The following is a 20,648-nucleotide window of genomic DNA, read 5'->3' on the forward strand; positions in this document are numbered from 1 at the left end:
ATCAACTGGAGGCTGTACTTGTTCAACACCCACATCCCGGCTGTTCTCAAGGTGGCTTCCGACATGAAGAAGGAAGGCAGGGCATGACACCTCTCTGTTGATCTTTGCATGAAGGACGATGTCCTTCTATCATATATTGCACTGTACTAGCACAGTGCCCTTCAAGCCTGGCCCAGCTGATGCAAAAGGGAAACGGCCCTTCAAGCCACCAGGCTCTAGTACCGCCGCGGCCGCCGGGGTTGCACGAGACGCCGGGCCGCCGGGGTGCAGGGACGGGAACCAATCACCTCCGTTTCTGTTACCGCCGCCGCCTCCTCGAACCCCTTCGTCGGTGCCGACCGCCGGATTGTCGACGCCGCCACCAATGAGCTCGTCTACAGCACCCGATTCCGAGTCACCGCCGACAAGAATCTTCACAGCCTGTGAGCCCAGCCAGGCCTACTCTTCCGACTAGCCGCGCGGCGTCGGCGGTCCACAAGGGTCCGGCATCCGCCTCCGCCGGGGGTGCCTCCGGTGATGCCTACGCCGCTGGGACCGAGCACCACGCGAGGAAAGCTGCTCCCGTGGGAAAGCACTGACGGGGCGGCCGGTGGCGTCGCGGCTCGCGGGCACAGTCTGAATTCTGAGAAAGCATTGCGGGCCAGCAGCTCCATCGACAGACTATATATACACGCTTCAGCCAGTGAGAAGGGAAACAACTCAACTCAACTCGCCACCTCAAATCACAGATAAGGTTCTTGCACTCAAGGCAAGCCCCAGTCAGCCAAACAAGATCAATCTAATACCCCTCTTAGGTTGTCTTATGTTTTCTGTAAATCACAACCGCGTGCTTTAGTACGTTGCGAGAGTGCTAGCCGCTTATTCCATTATCCTCTTAGTACAATGAAACGCAGCTCTCCTGCATTTTCGAGAGAAAAAAGATCAATCTAATACAGGTTTAGATATAGTACAGGTGAACAAAACAAGAGGGAACATGCGCTAGTTTAGATATAGTACAGGTGAACAAAATAAGAGGGAACATGCACTGATGAAGACAAAGCTTGGACTGCAACTGCATGGCCTCTGGACTTGACTTGGAGGCGAATTTATGCTAGTCAACAAGTCAACATGCACGTATGGGATGCTGGCGTTATCTGCTCAACGATCCCGTCCGCGGCCGGCCTTTTTCTGCTCAACATGCATGTTTAATCGGATCGGATCAACCAGAGAGAAGACTTCGACTGACATGGAAATTGGGACCAGTACTGACCAGCTTACAAATTAATCTGCACAAGAAAAGCAGCAGCAAACAATACAGAAGGAGCGAAGCGCGCCGACCTAAACAGACGATCAAGAAGTGATGAGTATTCCAAAGAGAAAAGTAACCGCCTGACACACATAAGGGGAACAATTTTTCTCCTTAGACGATGTCTTGGGGATCGGAAGCTGACGCGCCTGCAGCGATTTCTTCTCCTTGGCCTTGGCCAGGCTCGGGCCTCTGGAACTTGTCGGCGAAGGTCTCCATCCCCATGCGCGACAAGAGAAGCCACACAGAGGTGAGGAACTCCACACCTTCGCTCATGCTCTTGGCGTGCAGGTAGCCCCTGCAGCTACTGGCGGAGCAGCAGAGCATCTCCACCCACACGCCTTGGATCACCTTCCACCTCTTGTGCTCCAGCAGCTCCATCAATTCTTCGGCGACCTTGCAGGCTCCTGGAACCATGATCCCAATATCCCCTATCAACGGTGATTGTGATGTGCGAAGAATCTGCTGCGCAACCGTTCTTGCATCTTCTGGTGGAGGCTCATTTCCACGCTTGAGCATGAGCCCGATATCGTAGCAGGCTGCTACGAAAAGACCCTGCCTGGTGCCGGGCATAAGCATCTCTGGACGAATGAAGAGCAGGTAGATCATGTAGTTGGATATTAGCTTACTGCATTGAGCGGCTGGTAATGATTCAACTGCAGCTGATGTTCTTGGGTGGTGAAGGCAGAGCTCAGTAGCTAGGTGCCAGATGAGGACGCTCCAGTCGAATGGCACCTGCTGCAGACTCCACCACAGCTGCTGGCCATGTAACTTGTGCCTGCTCAGGGTCCACTGCCCCCTGAAATTGTTGAATCTCTTGTAACTGGGAGCATCAACTATGTATTGCTTCCACCCATCTTTGACATGTCCTGCAATCAATTGTGTGATTTGTATGCATGCAGATTCAGGTGCCTGGTCTATGTACCAATGCTTGTTAATATAACCACTGCAACAGGCGAGAGCGGAAAACTTCATCAAATGGGTGGGCTTGCTTCGCCGTGCATAGAATGACACGAGATTATGCTGGGCAACCATGCTGGAAAAGATGAAGTTTCCTGAAATGAAATTACTGTGGAAAAAGCCTTTGCAGCACTTTCGACAAATTGAAACCCAGGGGACGCAGGATAAAAACTCCAGCAAAGTTGTGCAACACAACAAGACAAATGTTACTTTGACGTCATTCTCGTCTTCGTACTTATGGTGACTCAGAGCGAAGAGGACAAAGGAAGCTAGCGCTAGGAACGGAAGCAGAAACAGTAAATGCAGACCAGGACAGCTGATCACGCATTTCCATTTGGTGTAGATCAGCCCAAATGCAATTCGCAGCTCTGTCCCCATATTTTGACACATGTGTTGGTGACGCAAGATGAGGAAAGATGATAGCTGGCTTAGCCGACGAGAATATGGAGCTGAAATATCCACAAATAGTTTGTCAAGGTCCCGTGGTAAACGATCTTCTTGCTTATCAGGTACCCGCGTCTCCCGCACGAGCTCCCTTGCTTCCTGTACATATTCTTCAAGTGATAAATCATGTTCTTCCTCTAGTTTCATTGTTGCTGCATCTTCGGTTTGACCCACTGTCTGAAAAGGAAGGCAGAGGAGCCGCAGTAATCTTGCATTTGTTTCTCGTCTTTCTGGATAGACAATCATCGGAGAGGTCATAACATCGCCAAGGCTTGCGCTCTTGAGAGTCAATGGCTTCTGGATGAGCTTGGCAATTCCCACGACGAAGAGCAAGATCGCTGCCTGCAGCAACCTCTTGTCGCCACCGCTAGGCCACGACTTGCAGAAGACGTACAGGGCAACCGTGACCTGAGACGCCACGGTCACGATGTGCCGCCTCCACAGCTCGTTGTCCTCAATGCTGAACGCCGTCATGGAGTGCTGGCCGCCGAGGTGGATGAGGAGGACAGGCGCCCACACAACCTCCAGGAGGCTGCTGCTCATCCCAGCGCCAGGCGGCTGCTTGTGGCGGTTGAATAGGGTGGCGAGCGCATAGATGGCCAGGGCATCAGCGCCGAGGTAGGCGAGCCAAAGGCACAACCTGGACATCGGGATGCGAAGGCGCACCATGGAGCCGGCGAAGAGGACGAGCTGCAGGAAGAGGCTGCCCAGCACGAGGATCCGCAGCTGCCACTCCTCCCACCAGCCCACAGCTCTCGACAGATCCACGGACATCTCCTGTGATCCTGTCTCCTCCTTTCACTCGATTCGATCCTCGATCGGTTGGATCAAGGCATTCAGTTTATTTGGCTCTCTATCTCAGAGTAGTAGTAGCGACAGACTAAAAGGCAGAAGAAGATCTCATCATATGCTAGAACAAATAGCTATGTAACCCAAGACATTAAGGAAGAAGAACCGGCCGACGTGACCAGCAGGAGACGTGATTACGAGGCCATCTGATCGTACTTGTTTAGACACAAATTAAAAAGCGATCAAGTCTAAAGGCAAAAGGGAACAACTTGTGATTCTTGTCCTGCCGACTGAAGTAAGCCGGCCTCGAGAGCATGCATGCCCTGTATTTCTTAATCTGCAGCTGCCAAGAGTAAAGCAGGTCGCCAAGATTGTTAATTGCTGACGGCATATCACTATCACCGTACCTCATGTTCCTGCTTTTCATCCTACCTTCCTGGTTGGAACAAAGACCAATTGAAACGCTGCATCACTCATACTTTGCACAAATTGTAAACGTTTAGTATGTTCCTTGCTCATCCCTGGCGACATTATTCCTTGCGTGTTGTCGTTGGTGATCATGCATCGTTATCAATGAACAAACGGAGGAGTGATACGCTTGCTTTTCTTTTTAGTACGCAGGAGAGTTAGTTGAAATGTTCGTTCGACTTGACAAAAACGCAAATCATGCACCAAATTACAGTGATGTCACGTCACTAAGAAGGAATAAGAGCCCCGGTTTGATCAATTCAGGGCTATTTCTTTGCAAAACTGCCCTCTGAAAATTGTGTCTAAAGCTCTCACCTCCCGACTTCAGCCCCTCATCCCTTTCCTTGTCCACCCTGACCAAACCGGCTTCATTAAGGGCCGTAGTATCTCTGAAAATTTCATCTATGCAGCTGAGGCTGAGCTAACCCAAACCTGTTACAAACGCCGAGTTCCTACTGTGGCTCTAAAGCTTGATTTTAGAAAAGCCTTCGACTCAATTGAATGGCAGGCGCTTGATACTATTCTTGAAGCCAAGAATTTTGCCCCGAGGTGGAGGCAATGGGTGCAGGATATTTTGAATCCTAGTCAAACTGCTGTCCTTCTTAATGGTACTCCTGGTAAGTGGATAAACTGCATGAAAGGACTGCGTCAAGGTGATCCCTTATCACCTCATCTCTTTATTTTAGTTGCTGATGTTCTGCAGCAATTAATCATTAAAGCTTCTGCAAACGGTATTTTTGAACATCCTATCTCTACAAAGGAACTGTTGTCTGTTGACTCACTTGTTAAGAAACAGCGGGCATTTTTGTGGACGGGAGAGGATAAATGCCATGGGAGCCAATGCAAAGTTGCTTGGGATGATGTTTGCCTCCCAAAGGACAAAGGGGGGCTGGGTGTCCCGGATTTAACCACGAGAAATAAGAGTCCCCCAAGAAATTTCTGTTCAAATTTCTCTGTGCTCCATCGGCTCCCTAGATAGATTGGCTTCATCAGAACTATGGATGGTCAACCAACTTCGACTTTGGGGATAATATCACGGCGATAACCCCCATTTGGAAGGATATTTATGCGCTGTTGCCCTCTTTCAGGGACGAGACCAAGGTCATCGTTGGCAACGGGCAGATGACGGCCTTTTGGCATGATCTGTGGTGGGGAACTGACACCCTTGCCAACACCTTTCCTGCTCTTTTTTCACACACCTTGCGGCCTAATGCGTCAGTGGCTAGGGTGCTATCAACACAAGAGCTGCTCCTTACTCTTCGGCCGAGGTTGACACATGCAGCAACAGATGAAAAGCTGGAGCTTCAGTCATTGTTGGCATCGACTGAATTGGATAGCACCATCATGGACAAACGGGTTCTTCGGGGCAATGGAATGCCTCCTACGTTAAGAGATCACTACTTCCTCTCCTTCCAAAATCACCTCGACGACCCGTTCGCCCCAGCCATTTGGCGCAGCTTTGCCCCTAAAAAATGTGAGTTCTTTCTCTGGCTTCTACACCGGGAAAGACTAAGCACAAAGTCTCGTCTTCACCATTGTAATACGCAAGCTACAGGATAATGCCCGTTCTGTCTTGAAGAGGAGGACTGCTTTCACTTGTTCCTTGCTTGCCCTCGCAGCGCTTGGAATTTCATTGGTATTGATGTGAGCTCTCTATCGCAACCCCTTGGAGTTGAGCAGCTTTAGTTGGAGAATCCTATCCAGGAATCAAACTATAGGATCAAGAGCACCGTACTTTCATGCATTCTCTGGAACGTGTGGAAGTGTAGAAATGCAAAGGTTTTTCGCCATGAGGATGAAACGAATGTAATGATCTCTAAATGCTGCCATGAGGATCTGAAGATTTGGTCATATAGGTGTTCCTTTCCTCTTGATGGGATGAAAGTGGAAATTTGGAGTAGCTTTTTTAGTTTTTGTGTTTGCTCTCTTTTTCCGGCTAGTTTGCTAGCTCCTTGTAACCTCTACAACACCTGTACATTGTTGTTCATTATGTATGCAATTATATATGCAATAAAGTTCAGGCACCCTAAGGGGTGCCGTAGTTTTCTTCAAAAAAATAAGAGCCCCGGTCAGCTGTGAATAGCAGCCGCGATGGAGGCCAGGACGACGGAGACGGACGTTTCCCTCCCCTCACAAGGTCCAGCATGTCCTCGCGGCTCGTTGCCATGACCGCGCGGCGCGCACGCAAGTTGTCCGCCGCGCCGCCGTCGAATCTCGGTCCTGCGCGTCGGCACGGTTGGTTGCGGACACGAGCACGGGCACTTCGACCACTTTGCCTTGGAACGCCGTCCGGCCGTAGCTAGCAGGTCCATCAGCAGGCGCTGCACCTCGCCGTCGGCGTCGAACCGCCGCGCCTTCCCGACGTACGGCGTCCACCTCGCGGACGAAGGCTAGCTATTGAGTTGAGTATTGACCGCGCCGTCTCCCAGGAGATCCGGAACACGCCGCGCACCAGCCTGGGCCTCTCGCCGAGGTGCTTGTCCTCGACTTCCACGCCGTTGACGCGGATGGATCCCGCCCGCCGCGCGACATCCTTGCGAGCATGGCCGTGTTCCCGTTCCGGGCGGGACGGGCTGCACAGAGGAGCACGAGGCCAGTCCGGCGGCAGCTCAGCGGCCTCTCGGACCTCCTGCATCTGCGCGGTATCACGTGACAGAGGTCACGGCGGCGTGGTTGCCGCCGATGATGGCGGTCAGGCGGGCGGCAGGCCACCCAGGGGTGGACGGTAAATGAAATACCGTCCGCGCCTAGTGTCAATACTAACCGTTGGATCAGGATTGACTGGCGGAGATTGACGAGAGCTATGGCGGAAGGGTCCCTTCCCAAATCCCAACTTTTCCTCCCTCGTCGAAATCCGCGCGGGCCGCCCACGCCACGCACCGGTCGCCGCGCACCGCGCGCCGCGCCGCCGCCCGCATGCCGGCCGCGCCAGAGCTCGCCGCGGCGACCTCGACGGGTTCCTCCCGTGTCGTGCCGTCTCGATGACTCGATGTCGACATGTCCAGCCTCCAGGATGATGTCGCGCAGCTATCGCACGCCTGGAACGCGAGGCGCAGGTGCCGCGCATCCCCGGCAGGCAGCCGCCGAGCCCGCTGCAGCAGCCGTATCACACTATCCCAGGAGAGCTGGAACATGTCCGGCGCACCATGGTGAGCCCGTCGACGAGCTAGGCGCCGTTGGCGGCGAGGGTGAACGCCGCAGAGGCGGGCGCGTACGATGGCCTTGGTAGTCACTCGGTGAGAATGGTCTTGCGGATGCCGGGCGGTGGAGCACACGCCGCGCGACGGGTCGACACCGAAGCCAGCGTGAACGCTTTCGGAGCAGGAGGCCCTGGACTGTCTGTCGGCAAACAAATAGCCTGGGAATCGAAGCTGCCGTGGCTTGCGAGTCCTCTCGTCGAGCAGTAGCTCATCGTCGTTCTGGAGCATGATGAGCTCGATATCATCGCAGGCTACAGAGAGAAGAGATCCTCCCTGGAGCCGGGCAGCAGCTAGCATGTCAGGAACTCAGGACGGAGGTGGAGGTGGAGCAGGTAGTTGGATATATCTCTCTCTGGATGCAGCCGCACTGTCGTCAGAGATTCTTTGGAAAGGAGTCGAAGCCCGCGTGGCGAAAAAGCAGAGGTCCATGGCGTGGGCTATGTGCCACAGGGAGGAGGACGCTCTCGTCGAACGGCACCAGCAGCAAGCTCCTCCGCAGCACTTCTCAGCCGCTGCCGCATCCCTGAAGAAGAATCTGATGGTTGTATTCCTCCCTTCCATTCCATGATTTTTTTAAAAAAGGGGTTAAAATAAAAATTAAATTCGAAAAAGGGGTGCCCATTTGAAAAATTTGCAAAAATGGGTACCTCCCGCCCGATCAACGGGCGGGAGACGTGGGGCCGGATATCTCCCGCCCGTTGGACGGGCGGTAGGTGCCAAATATTTTTCCAGTCCCCTCGCGAGGGTCTCTTCGTCAATAATTTTTTTTTATTTACGAAGACACCCCTCCCGAAGACATCCCGCCCGTTGGGCGGGCGGGAGGTGCAGACGACCACGCCGTCGGCCGGCCTCACCCCTCGGTGCTTGCTATCGTCGACGCGGAGCGCGCGGCGTCCGGTGCCGACGGTGCTCCGGCTGCCCCAGCCTTGGTACCCGTTCTCGAGAACATTTCGCACGGTAAGCTCTAGGTGATCTCCGCGATGCTGCCTGACCACCCGTCCCTGTCATACGATCCTGACAAGCCGTCCACGTCCACGTATGTCTGCACCCCGCCTCCACTCATGGAGGGATGTGGAGTGCACAAGCAGTTCTATGGCAAACTTCATATCGTGCCCAGGCACTCAGGTTTCTTCTTGGCACTAAAAATAATTGTTTGCCACTGACACTACCTGGTAGAACAAACACTGACACTACCTGGTAGAACAAACTATTAATTTGAATTTTTGGGGGGACCTCCCGCCCGCCCAACGGGCGGGATGCCCCTCCGTACTGTACGGTCCCCAACCTCCCGCCCGTTGGGCGGGCGGGATGCTCCCACGGCCGCGTCAGGGATCTCTTTGCGAATAAGAAAAAAAATTTATTTGCGAAGAGGCCCTCAGGAGGGGCTTAGAAAAAAATTTGGCACCTCCCGCCCGTTGGATGGGAGGGAGGTCTCCGGCCCCACGCATCCCGCCCGTTGATCGGGCGGGAGGTACCCATTTTTAGAAATTTTCCAAATTGGCACCCCTTTTTCGAATTTAATTTTTTTTAAACCCTTTTTTGAAAAAAGCTCTCCATTCCATCCATCCTCCGTCCTTGAGATGTCCACAGCATTTCCCCGCTGGGCCGTCTCCTATATCCCTGGTTTGCCGTTGACAAGCCCATGGGCCAGTGGTTCGCACAGCCGCTTGGCCCAATCAACGCTAAGCAGGGTTGGTTTATCCATATTGGCACTTCCCTTTCATTTGCCCAAGTAATTTTTTTTTTATTCTTCAGTCTAGCTTATCGCCACCATGCCTTGGGACTTCCTCACGGTCTTTTTTTTTCCAAATGGTTTTAAATTGCCGGCTAAGACTTTTAGTAGCAGTATATTATGGCGTTTAGCGGGCTATACCTAGCATTTAGCCCGCATTATAGCTGGGTTTAGCGGCAGTTATAGCCAGCTATTTGAAACTTTAGTTTTCCTGCTTGGGAAGGAGTAATTAACAACCAAAGCACGGGCGCTCCAATCCATTACCCCAAAGCTCTGTGGCAAGCATGGGGAGGCAGATATGAAATTACACGCCTGAATGTCCTCGGATGTCAGATGCAAAGTATACCATCATCATCAGATCAGTTGTGGCTACTACAGTTGCGTCTGCCAATTAAGTGTAACTATATACGGCAGCTTTTGCTTTCACATTGCACTACTGAAAATTAATGCTTCCCGGTGTGCTGTGCCACATTATTATATGTTTCTTCTTTCAATCATAACTTTCAACTACCTAATTCAAGGCCCGTGTACTAGCTATACTAGTATGAAATCAACTTTAGGGACGGATACTAATAATAAGCAAACAAATTAAAGCTACCACGCCCACTTTCATCAATGATCAGATGTAGTAATCAAGCACGGTGGTAGTGGCAGCCTGATCATCGGAGACGTAGCAAAGAAATTATATATATAAGTAAAACAACATCAACACAATCATATATTACATCCGGACAAAACCAATGAAACTTACATTTTTTTTTTACACGTACGTGTCTGGATGCAGGGACGAAGCTAGATTAGAACTAACCCTGGTGCACTCTCCATTGGATAGAAGGAAGCTACTGCAATGTTAATGGTAAAATTTAGCTAACTAGTAGGAATTTTCTTTTTCAACATGGTGCATGTGCACCAGGCAAGGACAACGTTAACGCAGCGTCGCCCCTGTCTGGATGGGTGGCAAATTCACCTCATTGTCTGCGCTGTCAAGCTTTTGCCTGCTGTGAGAGGAGCCAATTTTGGCTCGCGGGGCTCTGCAAGCTAAAGTCTGTCCGAAGTCAAAGTATTAATGGTTTATTTTTTATCTGACCAACAACAAGTCTAAAAGCTATTCTTTATTTCAAATAGAAAAGGTCACAACTTTTTTTTTTTACCTTGACAAGTAGTAGAATGAAGCGTAGGACGAGCTTGATGGTTCGTTCAAAAAGTAAAGCTGGATCAAATGTAGAGCGCAGGCATGATCGAGGCACACCGGCCGGCAGCGACATCCGACGTGCATCGCCACCGCCTCTCTGTTTGTTCGTTCGGAAAACAAATGTGGCCTTTGTTAATGAATTTGTGCCGCCTATCTCTAACCAACTTTTGTGTCACCGGCCAGCTGGCAACCACCATATCTAGACTATGTAATATAAGCTAGCTGAGTACTGCCTTGGGCCCTTGGCCCTTGGGTATATGGGGTTATGTATTAGTACTATCTACTGTACTCGTACTCATGCTACAAGTCTAGTAGTCTACAATGAACAGCCACTAGCTGTTGCATCATCCATCAGCCTGGATGGAAGAACAGTGCGCTGCAGATCAAGACAGATGCGGGCGGCGGCAGGCACAGAAGCCACGCGCCCCCGCATCTTTATAGCTGGCGGGCATCATCAGACATGAGGACCTTGGGCTCCATCCACAGCTTCCAGGCTAAGCAGCTGGCGGAGGAGGTTGACATTATCGTCAATGGAGCTGCGACCGCCAATTGCTACGAGAGGTACGCACGCACATGGAGGAACATCTTGAAAGTTTTCTCAAATCTGTGCGTGCTACACCACACACTATCCACGGATCCATCGGTGCGCAGGTACGACGTCGCTCTGGCATCCATGAACGTTTGCCAATTCGCAAAGCAGTGTGCCGGTCTCAAAATGCTCCTCCATGTTTCCACCGGTGAGTCAAATAAGCAAAGCTATGCATGAACTTAGCTACTTATTAGGATGCTTAGCGTGCTGATGATCTTAATTTTCTTGATTCTTGATGAGTAGCTTATGTATTAACCGGTGAACAAGAAGGCCTGCTACCGGAGAAACTGATCCGGATGGGTGAAACACCCAAGCCAGACTGCCACTTGGACATTGAAGCAGAGCTCGAGCTAGTTAGTGAGGTGAAAGCAACACTCACGGCACACTCTGCTACTGAAGATACTAGCTCACAACAGTTAGAAAAGAAGACCATGGAGGAACTAGGCTTGAAGAAGTATATGTGCAGTACGTATATACGACATGCGTAAACATACATTAGATACTTGGTGACACATCCTTTTTCTTAATCCTCTCATCAAGTGAATAAATATATAGTGACCTGCGGCTAATCAACCCCATTTTCTCTCTTAATAAAGGGCCAACCATTTTGGCTGGCCCAACATCTACGTGTTCACCAAGGCTAGCGGGGAGATGTTGCTTGGCTCTGTAAGGGAAGACCTCCCGGATGTCATAGTACGGCCAAGTATTGTAACCAGCACTTTCGAGGAACCGTTTCCCGGATGGATAGAAGGAACTAGGTATGCAAAACTGACCACAATTATCAGCAAAAGCATCGTTTCATCTTCAGGAACAAAACTGACCATCATTACCTGTCCAAATTAAATCGGTCGCCACTGCACCATGTTTTGGTTGCAGGACAATTGATGCCCTGGTCGTTGGCTACGATGAGCAAACCGTTCCATGTTTCATAGGCGATCGCAGTGGCGCAATCGATGCGGTGAGTACTGTTCGATACGGTATAGCAGAAAGGAAGCACAAGTGAGAGTGTTTAAATCTTTTATAGATACCTGGAGACATGGTGGCCAATGCTGCCATGGTAGCCATGGCAGCTCGCTACCATGTGACCTCAGCCCACCAAAATCCACTGCAATGTTACCTTCTAGAGGAGTCAACACACGGCTACTTTTTCATCAACCCTCGCGTGAGGGATGGCATGAGGACCATCCAGCATAAGAAGCTCCTATTGTTCACCAGATACCCTTATTTCCACGCATGCATGGTTCTCGCGTATAAAACACCACTCCAGGTACACATTTTGACATTTTGCTTCAAGGCATTTATGGACCCCAATAATCCATATTTTCCAACAAATACCCTCATCGCAATAATGCGACGGAGTCTTTAAAATCTTGTGGTGATGAGCAGATGCTGTACCTGGTGAACTTATTACTCGGTGGGTTGTTATCGGAGTTCCACAGCAAGCTCAATCGGAACTACAAGTTCTTCATGCTTCTGGCCAAACTCGTTTGCCTTCTTCAAGGCATGGTGAGGCTTATGATATAAGTACTCTAAAGAGTAAAATACATAAAATGGTCATTGTAATTGTCGACGTGTTTCAATTTGGTCACCAGACTTAGAAAAGTGTAAATTATGGTCATTAGATTAGATTTGTTGACGTATGTCAGTTTGGCTATTTTACTTAGTAAGCTATAAATCTAGGCACTAAACTTGCCTTCACTAGTCTAATATAACAATTGGCTTCTCTTAATACTACATAACTGGATGATATGGATTAGGTTTGACCGTGTCGTATCATCTAGCATGACCAAATCGTGACATGGATTGGGGTATCATTTTTCTTGTTAGACAAATAGTTATAGGCCTAAGAATCCTAAGCAATGGTAAATGATCAATCTACTAAATGTACTCCATTCGTCGCCCTGGCTCTCTTATTTCTAGTCAAATAGGGAAGAGCTAAGAGAGCTTAGGCAGTGGTAAAGAATAGATAAATAGGCAGGGTATGCAAGTAAGCGTTGAACCTTGCCCCAGGTCACCTACTCCGCATATGGATGTGTGTTCCTACTCATGGATCTTAAGGCTTGCCAAACACCACTGACAACACAACCGTCTTTGTTACGGTCCTCCCTCCACAGTCACTATAAGAGGCTACACAGAAATATTATAGAAGAAAATTAAAAAGAAGTAGGGAAGATGATAGTATAAAAGAAAAAATAGATTATCAATAGAAATATATGAGTTGTGATCTACCATATTGCACGATAAGATACGAAAGTCTATCCTACATCATCAATATATGCGTGATTAACCGTTAACGAACCAATAATGATACTGACGTAGTCAGACAAACTTAATGGCCATAATTTACACTTGCTCGAATACAATGGCTGATCTAAAACATGCTAACAAGTGCAATGGCTATTCATGTATTTTACTCTACTCTAAAATACCAACTGCATCAATTGGAGATTGTATTTGTTGAACGTCCACATCCCGGCTGTTCTCAAGATTTCCCGCGGGAAGAAAGATGGCAGAGCCTGAAACAAATTCATCTCTACCTAAACAAGATCCCTATGCCAGCTACCAAAGATCGTACTAGTACTTAAAGGAAGTTAAGATAAAAAAAGATAATGATGCGCCTCGTAATATGCTAGAAAGCATTTGTATCTCCTCCATTCACCATGTGTGGTAGTATGTACCATATGTGGCTGGCTGTCTTCTGCTATCCAGTATTACAAAGAAGCTGCAGTCGTTTGACATGAATGAATAAGTGAAGTTTTCGGCCTTATAGTTCATTTGGCCCAACTGCAGCCCACCAGAACTCTGTCGTTGTTAATCGTGGCAGTGCAAAGACTGATTCTCTCACCTAAACTAAAATCATATAGAAAGCTCTGCTACCTTATAAGGATCATTAAATGTTATCAATAGTACTTGGAAATTTGATCAATAACATTTTCGGCCTCACAGTTATCGCTAGGTATTGTTATACACTGATACACACAACTGTGTACGCGCAGAGGAGCTAGCCAGCAGCTCGAGTACAGTATATACGTACGTGCTGCATGCTAAAGGGAGAAAGAAGATGCTACATGGAGTATACGTTTACCTATATACGGTTTCTGTATGTATGTATCTATATGCAAGTGGAACATACAGTAAGTACATCATGAGCCGATCGACACGATCATCGATCGGTCAGTCGTGCGGGATCGGCGCGGTCCCCCCGCGGCGGCGCGTGTCCGGTGTCGGATCCACGAACCCGTAGTCTTGCTCCGCCGCCGCTCCGCCGCCCGGCAGATCGCCGCCGGCAGGGTAGCCGTGGTTCGCGCGCGCGGCCACCAGGGAGGAGCCCACGCCAAGCACCGGCGAGGACGGCGGCGGGCGCTGCACCGCGCACGCGCCAGCCAGCGCCATGCAGCAGGCCGCCGCCGCCGCCGCCGCCGCCACGAGCAGGAGCAGCAGCCGCGTCCGCGACGCCGGCGACGATGACGACGACCGCATGGCGTGGTTACTAGTTAGTAATTAAGCTAATCGATCGATCAGCTGCCGGCCGGCGCCTGCTGGACCGTCGTCATAGGCTGGCTGCGGCAGGCTCAGCTGCCCCGGGGCCGGGGCGGCACGCGGCGCGGCAGCGCTATCTATACGCCCGCGCGAGCGGGATGAGTCGGCCGGCGACCGGGTTCGGTTGGCGTCATGGGAATGGCGTGGCGTCTCTAACCTACTAATCGCCCCGCGCGCGCGCCGCCGAAACCGAAAGAAAACACACGGGAGGAGAGCGGAGGGGAAAGCCGAACGGTGCGCGCCGGGGTGCTGTTACCCGGCCGCGGAAAATGCGGCGGGTGCAGGGTGCTCCAGCCATTTGGCGGCAAGCCGGACGACGCGTGACCCGGCTCGCGCTGAGCTCCCATGCTTCTCATGGCCGGCGCCCAGCGCCCAGACGTCACGTAGTACCGCGACGTGCGTGTGCGGCTGGCCGACTAGCAGCTAGCCATCCAATCAGGAGCGTATGGCTGAGAATTTTTCTTGGAAATTTAATGAGCTTTGCGAGACAAGTCAACGATGATCGGTACAGTGTACTGCTGGTGATCTGATCTTTCGCTCTGTTGATTGCTGACCTCCGGTCCGTGCTCCAAACGGCGCGCAGGAAGGAGGCCTCTGATCTGAAAGAAAAAGAAGGAACGAGGACCTGACCCAAAGGACTTTGCATTCTCTCGTCTTGCAAAATTGAGTACACTATTGATTGTCCGTCCTCGAGGGGGAAAAGAAACAAAAATCTACATCTCCTTTTCCTTTTCAATAGGGTGTATTAAGATTTGAAACGGTCAAACTTCATAAGTTTTTTTACACCAATGATTAGTGAAAAACTCAAAATATATGAATGTTGATTACGTAGCAATGCAAGAGAAATTAATGGTCCGGCCATCCTTTTGAAAAATCCTTCAGATCACCCGCAAAAGAAAAAAGAAAAATCCTTCAAATCCAAATACACATTAATGGTCCGACCATCCTTTTGAAGAATCCAAATCCAAATATATTGTGCTCGCTTCTGCTTTTTCATCGGCTGCAGCTGCATGGCCACTTGCAGGCTTGCGGCCAGGCCCAATCGGCTGCGGCTCAGTAAAGAACCACCCGCTCTTCTCCGTTCCATAGTGGCAGCTGCAACCAGCTCTACCAAGCACCCTGATAATCTTTTATTCTACAAACTGATACAATATATTTTACTCTACACATATTTGATTCCAGTGGTGAGATGAATCAAATGGCTGAGTCATTGACACCTCATTTTCTTTTCGTAGGACGTATATTTGAACTTTACAAGTTTTGACAAATAATTAATCAAAGTATATGTATGCCATAAATAATTTTGTATCTATCAGATGTTTTATTAATAGTAAATAAAAAATATAATGTGAGATTTAATGGTTGAACCATCCATTCAAAAAATCTTCCAAATAGACCTTATAAAAGAACCTATTTAATGCTACAAACTGATATAATTTATTTACTCTACACATATATCTGATTTGAGATTGAACGGTGAATGATAACTCAAATGGCTATGAATCTTTAGCAATACTCAAACGGTACTAGTATAAACTTCATAAAACTTCTGGGATTGAGTGAGACTTTTCAGTTTCTTTGTGTGAGACCCAAGATTTGTTGTTGTTATACCAAACTCGCCAAGAAATCCAACGGGAAAAGGTGTCACTTTTGTGCATAGGACGAAAAATATCGCAATTCTTGAGGTACTAAGGTGTAAAACGACAAGTCTAAAAAAAGTGGGCCGCCCCAGTCAGTCAGTCGTCGCCGTCGTCGCCCCGCCCTCTATACGTTCCCGGAGAGTCGGAGGCGCCGCGCTGGTCACGCCGCCGGCTCCGACGAGGTACCCTTCACCTACCAGTCCCGCTTCTCACCCCCTCTTCCTAGCCATCGATCGAGCCCCCTCCATTCATGCCTTCCTCGTAACCTGCTTGCTAGATTGGCGAGTCCGCTGATCCCATCCGCCCCTCTCCCGCTACGCGGGCTGCAATTCTTGATTTGGTTTCTCTCTCTCCGGTATGGGATTTCTATGATTCAGTGGATTCTTTGCGTCTAGGCGTTCAGTTTAGTGGGGATTGGTTCTGGATTTGGTAACGGGAGTCCACGGTGCAATTTATTCCCCGATTCAGTGTTGCAGGCTCTCTTCTTTTCCCCCCTCCCGAGGGAGGGGAGACACGGTGTTCAGTTGACCAGTAGTTTGTTCTCAGTTGGAAATATGATTTATTTTGATATCCCGAACGTTTGGATTATTCGGAAATTAATTTTGGTCCACCTTGTTCCCGGTTTTTGTGCCAGGCTTCTCTTGAGGAGATAAATCTGAGCTTTATTTTGATGTCCTTACTGTTTAGGTTATTCGGAAGTTAATCTTGGTCCACGTTGTTACCTGTTTTTGTGATGCACTCTTCGCTTGAGGAGACAAATCTGAACCTTATTTGCCAGTACTAGTAAGCAAAAGCTGCCCACTTTAGTTGGACTGTGCAAAGAATTACTGTGCCTTTTCACAGAGGATTGGAAATTCTCAGTTAAGCAGTAAGCTAATTACTTGGTTGTTACAATTTAGAAGCACATGTTGTTCTTATGTGCCAAATTCAGTTCTTCCCAAACTGAGTAGTTATATATGAATTTAGAAGGTTAACTGATGGTATCATATTCATATAGGTTTCCTTTTTGCTGTTGGTATATGTGATATCCAGATTGCAGGTTGATATGCGATCAGGATCTCTGGCGCTGTGAATATCAGGTCTATGCAACAGCGGAAGTTTTACTTCTTATTTGAAAAGACCATCATTTGTTCTGTTTGACTATGGAGTTAGTTATTTACCAGTGGACAGAAAACTGTGGTCTTTAGTTATTTTAGCAAAGCTTAGTCCATATCCCCCATCCCCACATCTGTTCTTCATTTCTGCTTGCTTATTTCAGATGGAGGATGGTGTATCTACTTATACTGTGGATGAGGCCCTTGTGTCCATGGGGTTTGGGAAATTCCACGCATTTGTCCTTGCATACTCCGGGATGGCTAAAATCTCTGAAGCGATGGAGATGATGCTTTTGTCATTTGTTGGGCAATCGGTTCAAGCTGAATGGGAGCTTTCTGCACAGGCAGAAAGTCTCATAACAAGTGTTGTCTTCGTGGGGATGCTTGTAGGAGCATATGCTTGGGGCATTGTTTCAGATAACTATGGAAGAAGGCAGGTTCTTCTTCACTTCCTTTTTTCCATTGGCTGTGGGGATTTTATTATGGTTGTTCTAACCTTAAGCAATGCAATCTTTTGCAACCATAATGGAGTAATCGCACACAAATGTCAGTAAGAAGCTTAAGCTAGGCATGCTGAAGTTTTTGGATTTAGTTCTAATCCTTGAATATCCTCTTTGTTTCCCATATCTACATTTTACGCAGTGATAGTTTCCCATTTTCCAACATGCAATTAATTTTTGCTCATTCTAGATCCCTTTATACTTCTCTACAGGGTTGGGTTCAACTTCACAGCCATTGTAACTGGTGGGGCTGGTCTTCTTAGCGCTTTTGCTCCAAATTACTTATCTTTGATTGTACTGAGGTTTATGGTCGGTGTCGGACTGGGTGGTGGACCAGTTCTAGGTTCTTGGTTCCTAGAGTTCATCCCTGCTCCTAACCGAGGAACTTGGATGGTTATGTTCTCAGCATTTTGGACTGTTGGCACAATAATGGAAGCTTCTCTTGCTTGGGTAAGTCAGTATCTTTAGCAAAACTAAGATCAAATTTTCCAAGTTGCCTTATGTACATTAGCTGTTTGAGATATTTTTAGTTGGCTAAACATATAGAATATCAGATTTTTCTGAAATATCGGGGTTATGGGTAAACGCTTCAGTGGATGTTGCATTCTATTTATTTACACAGCATGCCATCTTGATTGCTCAGTGCAGATGTCCTTTTTTTTCTTTTAGCACGCAGAACTGCATATATTCCATTTAGGTTAGGAATAGATCCAGTGTACAAGATTTTTCTCGAACACGCAGGAGATCTGCGTATCAATATATTAAGAAGAAAGAGGGTGAGAACACCCAGTACACAGGTTTTGTTTGTTTTCAGGGAAAAAACCTGTAGAAAAACCCCCTCACACACTCACACACACACAAACTATCACTCTATTACCCTTATACTTTGGGCCAGACCCAAGACCAGGACCACTATCCTAACCAGCTGGTAGCAGGGCGAGGATGTGAGCAATTCCTCAAGCCCCAGCAATATCCCACAGGTGCAGCTCCTCCCTGATGGATGAAAGAAGTCCATTCAGATTTGGCTGCAGTCCATCAAACACATAGCGGTTGCAGTGATTCCACAGCGACCATGCCACCAAGATTATAATTGAGTTAAGCCCCTTTTTAACTGGGCCATCCACCCTGCTTCTCACCTTGTCCCACCAATCATCCAAGGAGCTTTCATCAGGTTGTGGGGCTAATACCTGCAACCAGTGTACAAGATTAGAGGGGAGAGACGAGGGGAAGGGTTGGTGGAGAGGGTCCCTGATTCAAGTAGACAGATGCACCGCAAACAAATGAATGGCAGTATGGCACTAACTAGGCTTGTCAAGCTACCAGCTTATGCTAGCAGGTACTAGCAGGTATGCTAGTCTGCGGGCATTGGCTGCATATCACAGGTCCATGTGCAGATGTTCTTCTGCTGTCCTTATTACAGCAATTGTAATTCAAGATTAGGATGTGCTTTGGTCTTTTGTTCGTACATAGTTTTAATGAAGCGAACATTGACATCAATGGTAATATATATGCATATATCTAATGGCACTATATTGGCATAAGTGGTCAAATGACATGCATGTTCATTCAGATCTGTGACTATTGCTATTTCCAAAATCTCCACAATTTTCTTTACTTATCTGCTTAATTTGCAGGCTGTTATGCCAGCTTTTGGCTGGAGGTGGCTGCTGGCACTTTCATCATTGCCATCATTTGCTCTACTACTCTTCTACCCAGTGACACTGGAGTCACCAAGATACCTATGCATGAAGGGTAGAATAGCCGAAGCAGTTCATGTTTTGGAAACAATGGCGCGAGTGAACCGTGTTACTCTTCCCTCTGGTCGACTTGTCTCTGGCCATCGGACAGAGCTTCATGAGATTGGGGATTCCTCAGAAACGGCACAATTGGTAACAACTAAGAAACATAATACTGGTGATCTTGCTACCAAATCTGAGATTGGAGGCCTCAATGCCATCTTGAAGCTTCTATCTCCAAACTTAATCAGATCAAGTCTTCTACTTTGGACAGTTTTTCTTGGTCATGCATTCTTGTACTATGGTCTTGTTCTGCTAACATCAGAACTGAATCATGGAAATAGGATTTGTGGATCAGAAGAGGGAGCAGAACTGACCACAGCAGCCCACATAAATGATGAAAATCTCTATAGAAATGTATTCATCACCAGCTTTGGAGGTACGTGTGTTATTGGCCTATGGTCAACAAAACATCTTCAGAAACCATGTCTTCGAAATTATTCATATTCAGGCCAACAATGATGCAGAGGTCCCTGGCCTCCTCCTGTCTGCTGCCATCGTGGACAAGATCGGGCGCAAGCTCTCGATGTCTTCCATGCTTTACATCAGCTGCCTGTGCATAGCTCCACTTATGTTCGCTCAGACAGAAGCTCTCACAACCGTCTTTTTATTCGGCGCGCGGGTTTGCATCTCAGCAAGCTTCACTGTTTTGCACATCTATGCCCCTGAGGTCTGGTTACTCTTTAAGAGCATATACTTCATTACGTTACATAACTCGCTTGTCCAACCTCTGAAGATCTATGCCCCTGCAGATTTACCCAACTGCAGTCAGGGCCACTGGTGTCGGTTTTGCGAGCTCAATTGCTCGCTTTGGTGGGATCTTGTGCCCCCTTGTGGCCGTTGGTCTGGTGCACGCATGCCACCAGACGGCAGCCATCCTGATATTCATCACAGTGATGCTGGTCTCCGGCATCGCTGTGTCGTACTTCCCCCTGGAAACAAGTGGCCGAAAGTTGAGCGACCACATCGCCGCATAGAGCTGAATAGTTTTGCGACTCGGTGGGATACACACAGAATCAAGGTCCAGAGGCCATTTTGTTTTGTCCGTTCTTTGATAGAGGATGCAAAGGGAAAGAAAGAGTAAAGGAGTCATGAGATTATTAACTGATTAGAAATTGCTTTCAATAGAGATGTACACTGATGTTTTGAGACGTGGTCTTGTTCTCTTAAGATAGTTGCAGTCTGGACTCTAAACATCTCAAAATTTATCTAAAAACACTTTCACAACTGATATTGTATACTCAAAGTTGTCCATATATAAAAATGGCGAAAAAACAAAAAAAAATTCCGTTGCCGGGACTTGAACCCGGGTCTCTCGGGTGAGAGCCGAGTATCCTAACCAGCTAGACTACAACGGATGTTGTGAGGAGCATCACTGATTTTTTATTTCTTCGGATCAGAGTTGCCAACCTTTTATAC

At 48.4% G+C, this 20,648-nt stretch overlaps 3 protein-coding genes, 1 non-coding gene and 1 pseudogene across 6 annotated transcripts; 2 read left to right on the forward strand and 3 right to left on the reverse strand.

Annotated features, from left to right (window-relative positions):
• Positions 1–1,050: 1,050 nt before the first annotated feature.
• LOC112881198 lies at positions 1,051–2,623 on the reverse strand. Its single transcript, XM_025945883.1, has 2 exons — positions 2,554–2,623; positions 1,051–2,154 (listed from the first exon to the last, which is right to left on the reverse strand). The coding sequence occupies exons 1-2, from the start codon at positions 2,621–2,623 to the stop codon at positions 1,400–1,402; spliced, it is 825 nt and encodes a 274-aa protein (XP_025801668.1). The 3' UTR covers positions 1,051–1,399.
• Positions 2,624–2,673: 50 nt separating this feature from the next.
• LOC112881199 lies at positions 2,674–3,556 on the reverse strand. The gene is made up of 2 exons (XM_025945884.1): positions 2,759–3,556; positions 2,674–2,694 (listed from the first exon to the last, which is right to left on the reverse strand). The coding sequence occupies exons 1-2, from the start codon at positions 3,461–3,463 to the stop codon at positions 2,674–2,676; spliced, it is 726 nt and encodes a 241-aa protein (XP_025801669.1). The 5' UTR covers positions 3,464–3,556.
• A 4,570-nt stretch (positions 3,557–8,126) lies between these two features.
• LOC112881200 lies at positions 8,127–12,183 on the forward strand (annotated as a pseudogene).
• A 3,745-nt stretch (positions 12,184–15,928) lies between these two features.
• Positions 15,929–20,412, forward strand: LOC112882044 (organic cation/carnitine transporter 7-like). Of its 3 annotated transcripts, XM_025947012.1 has the most exons (7): positions 16,005–16,021; positions 16,117–16,194; positions 17,098–17,366; positions 17,646–17,883; positions 19,068–19,608; positions 19,697–19,899; positions 19,982–20,412. In XM_025947012.1, the coding sequence occupies exons 3-7, from the start codon at positions 17,098–17,100 to the stop codon at positions 20,204–20,206; spliced, it is 1,476 nt and encodes a 491-aa protein (XP_025802797.1). In that variant the 5' UTR covers positions 16,005–16,021; positions 16,117–16,194; the 3' UTR covers positions 20,207–20,412. The 3 variants fall into 3 exon arrangements, with proteins under 3 accessions (XP_025802796.1, XP_025802797.1, XP_025802798.1); XM_025947011.1 differs by lacking the exon at positions 16,117–16,194 and having other exon boundaries at positions 15,929–16,021; XM_025947013.1 differs by lacking the exons at positions 16,005–16,021; positions 16,117–16,194 and adding an exon at positions 16,859–16,918.
• A 102-nt stretch (positions 20,413–20,514) lies between these two features.
• On the reverse strand, positions 20,515–20,587 carry TRNAE-CUC. Its single transcript has one exon. It is a non-coding gene; the product is annotated as a tRNA-Glu (tRNA).
• Positions 20,588–20,648: the final 61 nt, after the last annotated feature.

Source organism: Panicum hallii, chromosome 2 (genome assembly GCF_002211085.1).
Source record: "Panicum hallii strain FIL2 chromosome 2, PHallii_v3.1, whole genome shotgun sequence".
Classification (NCBI taxonomy): Eukaryota; Viridiplantae; Streptophyta; class Magnoliopsida; order Poales; family Poaceae; genus Panicum; species Panicum hallii.

Coding starts and splice junctions, on each gene's coding strand:
- LOC112881198 (XM_025945883.1), bottom strand. CDS start 2,623: ATGGGGACAGAGCTGCGAATTGCATTTGGGCTGATCTACACCAAATGG. Junction 2,155..2,553: donor ATGCGTGATCAGCTGTCCTG/GTCTGCATTTAC, acceptor AATTGATTGCAG/GACATGTCAAAGATGGGTGG.
- LOC112882044 (XM_025947011.1), top strand. CDS start 17,098: ATGGAGGATGGTGTATCTACTTATACTGTGGATGAGGCCCTTGTGTCC. Junction 17,884..19,067: donor TGGAAGCTTCTCTTGCTTGG/GTAAGTCAGTAT, acceptor CTTAATTTGCAG/GCTGTTATGCCAGCTTTTGG. Junction 19,900..19,981: donor TGCACATCTATGCCCCTGAG/GTCTGGTTACTC, acceptor ATGCCCCTGCAG/ATTTACCCAACTGCAGTCAG.
- LOC112881199 (XM_025945884.1), bottom strand. CDS start 3,463: ATGTCCGTGGATCTGTCGAGAGCTGTGGGCTGGTGGGAGGAGTGGCAG. Junction 2,695..2,758: donor AGCTCGTGCGGGAGACGCGG/GTACCTGATAAG, acceptor TGGATATTTCAG/CTCCATATTCTCGTCGGCTA.